We start from the raw sequence: 6,766 nt of genomic DNA on the forward strand, positions 1-6,766 counted from the left end.
AAGAGGAGTTAAATCCTCTTCAGTTTTTTTTTTTTATTATGCTTTCATTGAATGGATGTATCTTACATGGATTTTATATAAATAAAGTACATTACTAAAAACATTAGAAATGATGACAAAAATGACCTTTTTTTTCTTTTTGGAAAACATACTATGCTTGGATTCAAAAGCAATGGTCGAGAGGATTTTATTACGTTAGCCATACAAAACCAACTTTATCTTCAGATGCAGCAAATAAAATAATTATTTTCATAAAATCATCTAGCTTCCCATACACTCGGTCTCAATTATTTTAACCAGTATATCAAGCATGCTGCTGGGATTGAACCCAATACCACATTGTATAGAGGTCATTTGTATCCTTAATCCAAATAAACTACAAACATCCAATATTGTACCATCTCTATAGCCAACCTGTCAGGAGGGGAAGCTTACACCAAACTCTTGCAGGAACTTGGGCTAACCTAAGACCATACGAAAGGACACATTCAAGAATGATCACCTATGAATGAATTGAAATCTATGTCAACTTCTTTCCTTTTTTTCTCGTCTACGCCATACCCATACCACCATATCAATGCACAGACCCTACTAGATATGATGTCCAAACATCCATATTGATGTTCAAGCATAGATCCAATTGTCTATAATCTAGAGACATAGAGAAAGCAAGCTATCTATGTTGAAATGAATGACCAATCTGGTTCACAATGGAAAAGACTTACCAATAATGAGAAATCAGCATGCATATCTTAGTTGCTGATTTCCTCTCAAAATATGCTATGCAGTTGGATGTGAACAAGTTTGTTTTAGAGTAATTCTCTGATAGACAGTCGCTTTCGAAGAGTGAATGTAATTTTGTGGACATGTAGCTGGCTATTATAGGCCTTTGTTTTTTCAGATTTTCTTAGGCTTCCGGCCGGATTTTGACAATCCTATCTCAAGATGCATTTGAATAGACAGGAGATTTTTTTGCACATATATGTGATTCTCCTCATTATTTTGCTTTAATGCATACGTTTCATGCAACGTGAAGTATTTCATTGCTTTCATTATCATTGGAGCAATGGAATTTAGAAACTTGTAAGTTGTGACATTAGTTTGGTTTAATTTGTTTTTTTGAGTAAACCATAATTTATGTATATGTATATGTATGAATTAATAATTTGTTTCCAAATGTATTTCTCTTATTGGATGGTTGGAAGATGGTGTTACATTCTTATGCCTTTCTAAGGTGTCATATATTTATATTTTGTATCAAACATTATATTAGATAATGTCAGAAATTATTTCTGAATTTGTATGGAACTTAGTCTTATTAGGCATCTAAATATTCATGTGGCATAATGTAAATTGTTGGTTTTAAATGATAATTTAAGGATATGCAATGGATAACCATTAATTATTTTACCTAGGACTGATTATATATTTGAAATGATCAAATTTCAAATGTTCAAAACTTTTTGTTGAAACCTCCACAATTGAGTTTTTTCAAATTTTGGTTTTTTTCCTTAGGATAAATATATGAAATTTGTTAACATAATTATGTTATTGAATGGTAATTTTTTAAACGAAACTTTATTGGTGAAGGGTTAATTTATTATGAGAACATCATTTTTGAAGGGCAAAATTTTAAACATAACGTTTCTTGACGGGAAGCATAAGAACCCAAAAGGTCAAAAAAAATTATATGACGGGTAAAGAAAAATCCAAATTCCAAACCCTGTTTCACAGTAAACAAAGAATTAAGAGATGGACAGATTTCTGAATTAAGAGATGGACAGATTTCCATGTGTTTGAGATTCACGCGGAGAGAAACACCAGGAAGCTGGAGGAGACATTGACCAATGGGGCGACAAACGACGACCTACGGGTAATATTCGATACTTATCCCATGATAATCCTCCATTGAAATTTGAACATTACTTACAGGGTTTAAAATCTAAATTATTAATGTCTAAAAATTTCCATCTAAAATGTTAGTTAAGTCGAAGATCCCTACTAATCTTGTGTCTATGGGAGAAAACTGGTAGATGATCTACGACGCAGAATGCTAGTGTGCAGAATATGTGCAGTTTTATCAAGAATGCGTTTTATCTCACAATGAACAAAGAATTAAGAGATGGACATATTTCTCTGTGTTTGCAAAATAAGAGGGTTCCCCTCTAACCCCAACACTTGCAATTTTCCTAAAGCCCCGATCGAGTCCGGCAGAAAAGAGATCTGGTTGTAACTCACGTCTAACTCCATCAGGCACGTCAGACCACCTATCGATTCCGGTAAATCCACGAGATGGTGAAAGTTCTTGCTGGCGTTCAGGACTTCCAGATTTATAAGGTGATCTATGTCGTCCGGGAGACGACGGAGTTTGTTTAAGTGGACGTCCACTACACGGAGAGATCTCATGCAGGAAATCGACGGCGGGAGATAAGCTATGTTGTTTGAATGTACCGATAGGTTCCTCATATTCTTCAATTTGAATCCCAGCGTGTCTGGTAGTCCCTCCAGATGGTTGAAATTCGCACGCAGCTCTTCCAACGCACTGTTAAATTAATACCAGACTACTGTATTAACCTAAATATGGATACCCAAAAACCATTCAGAAATTTTGATCAGGTTCGAATCACAAGTTGGAAATTCAAGTTAAATCGATTCAATTCGTATTAAGAAAATTACACATAAAATTACAACAATGAAAAAGTTATATTCACTATAGTTAGATTCAATTTCCAGGTTTCTTGTACATGCATCAACTCCACCAAAACCCTACCGAATTAGGTGACAAACATTACCTGCAGTTTTGTATGCTATCAGGAAAGACAACGAGCATGTTGCTGGAAACATTTAAGAATTTAAGGTTCAAGAGCCTGCCGATGGAACCAGGAAGAGATTTGAGGTGATTGCAACCAACATCAAGACTTTTCAGATTCACCAGGCCAGTCACGTATTCAGGGAAGCACTGCAATCAATTGGGCACCATTAAAACAAAAAAAAATCTTCCATTGTCATCCTTCGGAAAAGGACTGCACATAGGGAATCGAACTGAAAAATTTACCTCCAAATTGTTATTTGAGAGATCCAGCTTCACAAGGGTCGTAGCCAATTGTAACGACACCGGCACATTAATCAATTGAAGGCCATTAAGGTCAAGCTTCGCAGTAGCCTCAGAGATAGCAGTAGTGATCTTCTTTTCAGCCTCGTCCATTAGCCATTTGGGCTGTTCCAACCCTGGCTTGCTCTCCACAGCAATTGTCATATTCACAGACTCAAATTTCTACAGATCCTGGACTTTCTTCTATTGTTTACCTACTGGCCACTAATATGGTCAATCGTCCCACTTTGTGGTATTAACATTGCCCTACTGTCTCAGACTCTGAAAAAGGTCAAAATACTCTATTTAAAACTCTCAGGCGTGTTAGTATTGCGTTTTCTTAGAGTCTACTCCAACTGTAACTAATTTTGTGAAATATTATAAAAAAATTTCACAACTGTATCCCGCATTCTACCTAAAACAATATAAACATATTTTTTATGTTGTCATATGTCTTTTTTTTTCTACCTAAATCAGTATCGACATAGGTAAACAAACAACATGCTGCTGACAGTGGGACAACCTTGCCTATTTTTAATAAGTGCAAAGGTCACAAATGGATGAAGGACGATGGCAATAGTTACGTGATTTGACTTACAGAACCTTTTAAATAATCGTATTTTGTCCATACACAATAAAGGCTTGTGATTTATATAATTAAATAATATAGCAAATTTGTGAATTACGCATAGCAATGAAACGATTTTGTCAAACAAAATCGTTTGTCTAAAATAGCAATGAAACATTATTATAGTGTATCCTGTTTTCCAAATGACCAAACTCAATTCACCACAAAGCTGCACACTCCACGCAAGACCATGTGGTTCAATTTAGTGGGTTCACTTTTTGAAAAAAAATGTAGAATATGCATGTGGTTCAATTTAGTGTGTTCACTTTTTGAAAAAAGTGTAGAATATGCATGTGGTTCAATTTCGTGTGTTCACTTTTTGAAAAAATTATAGAATATGTTGAACGATGAAATAGTGTTATCATCGTGGTTCAAAAAACGGTGGTATTAGTTATTGAATGCAACTTTAATATCATGTGAGTATAGGTGTGATTAGGTATGCAATGTAATTTTTGATAAGGACGTTTATTATTTCTACATTATCTTATAATATCATATAATAGGAAAAAGAGTAATATTAAAACATAATCTTACTAAATAATTATAATTGTAATTTTATTTTTATTTTTTATAAATAAAATTATAAATAATTTGTTTTAATATTTATAATATATTATAGGAAAAGAAATCTAAATAATGATTTATGAATTAGGTTTAATTTTATATGTGTGTCTCTGAGAGAGAGTGTGTTATTCTAAAAGAAACAATGATTATATATGAGATATGATGGGTAGTTTTTGTGAATTCCATATATTATGTTGTACTGTACACATATTTAAATTATATCAATTTTGTGTTGAACAAATGTAATTATTAAAGTTTTATTTGTATAATTAGTATTTCTTTTTAATTATTTTATAAATTTTGACTAATTATAATGAATTAAATGGTTTTTGATGAGCTGAGGCTTTTGTGGTCCATATTAACTTTATGAGAGATTTTTTGGCATAAATCACAAGATATTTCATTTGTCAACGCGTTTCGAACCAACTAGTGTGATTCATCGTCAGGACAAGTTGAATGAGTAGATCAGGTTTTGCATGTTAAATAGTTAGAGCAAAGACTCCAACGGCTATATAACGGCTATATTGACAATGGCTGGATTTGACTGGTTAGTTAGGACAGGAATAACAATTATTTAATTAAAAAGTAACCTATAATGGTTATTCTTTTCCTAACTAACCCATCAAATCTAGTTGTTGTCAATATAGCTGTTATACAGCCGTTGGAGTCTCTGCTCTATCTATTTAACATTCAAAACCTGATCTGCTCATTCAACTTGTCCTAACGATGAACCACACTAGTTGGTTCGAAACGCGTCGACAAATGAAATATCTTGCGATTTATGCCGAAAAAACTCTCATAAAGTAAATGGTCTTTTTAATATGTAAATTATGAAACGAAAAACTTCAATTATCTCATAATATCTAAATATAAGAGAATTTTCAGAGTTTTCAAAAGAAGTATAGGACCTTTCCCTACAATAAAACTATGTAATTAAAAAGTAAAAGAACTAAACACAAAGAAACAGAAAGACATTCATGTTGATTTATCTGAATCATCAATGGCTTCTATAGGGATGGGTTCTTTGCTGCTACCTGGGTAGTAGCCAGGATTAGGAGGCATCATCATGTGCTTGTCCACTCTCTAGATCCAACACTCTAATGTTTCCACATGCCACTACATTTGATTAATAATGAAGATAATGTTCTCCTTGACTTCATTCCTTTGTACAAGCATCTGCAAAAAATGACTCTTTCACATCATTCCTATGTACAAGACTATGCCGAAATGAGCTTAAGATGCATGTAGATGTCCTTGATGTTATACTATGTTTCCAGGTTCAACTGGTGCATTGATTGGTGAGACTTTGGGATCACGCCGATTAGGATTGACCTTGACTCGAAATAGATACCCTACATCTAGTGGTTTCAGGAACTTGGTTTTGTTTCCCATGGTATTATGCCAATTGTATTTGGCTCAAAAGAATCCTATAAATAGGTTTATTAGTCTCTATTGTAAGGTTCCAAGGGTTGAGCAAGTTTGGGCTCCCTGTCTAGTGTAATGGGTCGAGCGTTGAGCATGGCTCTTAGGCACATTTGGTGAGGTTTTTTCCCATCCAATAATGGAATTCTATTAGGCTAGGTTTTTAATTGGAGTTGGAGTTTTCATAAAGTATTTCTTAGTGTTCTTATGTGCGTGATTTCTTTTATTGGTGTTCATAATTATTTTTATTTTCTTGAACATTTCTGTGAACTTTGATTGTGGGTAGATTTGCATGTGAAGAAGCCATATTGGCTATGTGAAATTGAATTGTGGAAAAATCTACATGTGAAGATGTTGCATCATCATAGATATGGTCATATCTACTATGGATATACAGTTGAGAGAGAGGTTGGATGATAATCTGAAGGCAAAATTATTGGTATCAGTACAACCATCATAAAGGTTGGATGAGAATTTCAAGGCAAAAGTATTGGTATCAATACAACAACCACAAAGGAGGATTAAAATGATTCATTCTTTCAATGTGATAAAACCAAAGAGAAGTTACACCATTGTGTTTGAGAGCATGCAAATTTATACAATAATGAAGCTCGAAGTGTTCAAGAAGAAAGCTTTCGTGAAGAAGAACTGATTTCATTGATCATTATTCTTTTCAATTTGGTTTTAGTTTCTATTTGGATCCATAAGAAATAATTTGTCATCTATGACCACTACGGTGCCACATGTGCTTGCCATAGTGATTTCACAAAGGGTTTAAAAATAAACATTCAAACATTGGCCCTTGTTCAACCTCTTAGAAACATATTATGCTATGGGTTTTGAAAATTTATTATTTCTGTTTGCAAAGCTATTATCTTATCCATTGTTAAGCCCAAATTTGGAGACCCAAGAGCATGTGGTGGTGACCCTGTTGAATCTATCAATGCGCAAGGCGAATGAGAGTCTGATTGTAGAGGAAGGAGGAATTCTACCTATCATGGAGGTTCTGAGAAACTAGAACATGGTCGCCAGAACATGGTTGCCAGACTATCTGCGGTGGA

The 6,766-nt window shown here is 34.0% G+C and overlaps 1 protein-coding gene across 1 annotated transcript; it reads right to left on the reverse strand.

Moving 5' to 3' along the window:
- Nucleotides 1-1,960: 1,960 nt before the first annotated feature.
- On the reverse strand, nucleotides 1,961-3,347 carry LOC149241281 (uncharacterized). The gene is made up of 3 exons (XM_089367488.1): nucleotides 3,056-3,347; nucleotides 2,793-2,959; nucleotides 1,961-2,542 (listed from the first exon to the last, which is right to left on the reverse strand). The coding sequence occupies exons 1-3, from the start codon at nucleotides 3,254-3,256 to the stop codon at nucleotides 2,116-2,118; spliced, it is 795 nt and encodes a 264-aa protein (XP_089223614.1). The 5' UTR covers nucleotides 3,257-3,347; the 3' UTR covers nucleotides 1,961-2,115.
- Nucleotides 3,348-6,766: the final 3,419 nt, after the last annotated feature.

The sequence above is a fragment of the Pinus tabuliformis genome, chromosome 8 (genome assembly GCF_031772625.1).
Source record: "Pinus tabuliformis cultivar Carrire ecotype Pingquan chromosome 8, CPIR1, whole genome shotgun sequence".
Lineage (NCBI taxonomy): Eukaryota > Viridiplantae > Streptophyta > Pinopsida > Pinales > Pinaceae > Pinus > Pinus tabuliformis.

What these genes read in the sequence shown, in the direction of transcription:
- LOC149241281 (XM_089367488.1), bottom strand. Translation starts at nt 3,256, where the DNA reads ATGACAATTGCTGTGGAGAGCAAGCCAGGGTTGGAACAGCCCAAATGG. An exon ending in TCTCAAATAACAATTTGGAG is followed by an intron (nt 2,960 to 3,055) that starts GTAAATTTTTCA and finishes AATTGATTGCAG; the next exon opens with TGCTTCCCTGAATACGTGAC. An exon ending in GATAGCATACAAAACTGCAG is followed by an intron (nt 2,543 to 2,792) that starts GTAATGTTTGTC and finishes TTAATTTAACAG; the next exon opens with TGCGTTGGAAGAGCTGCGTG.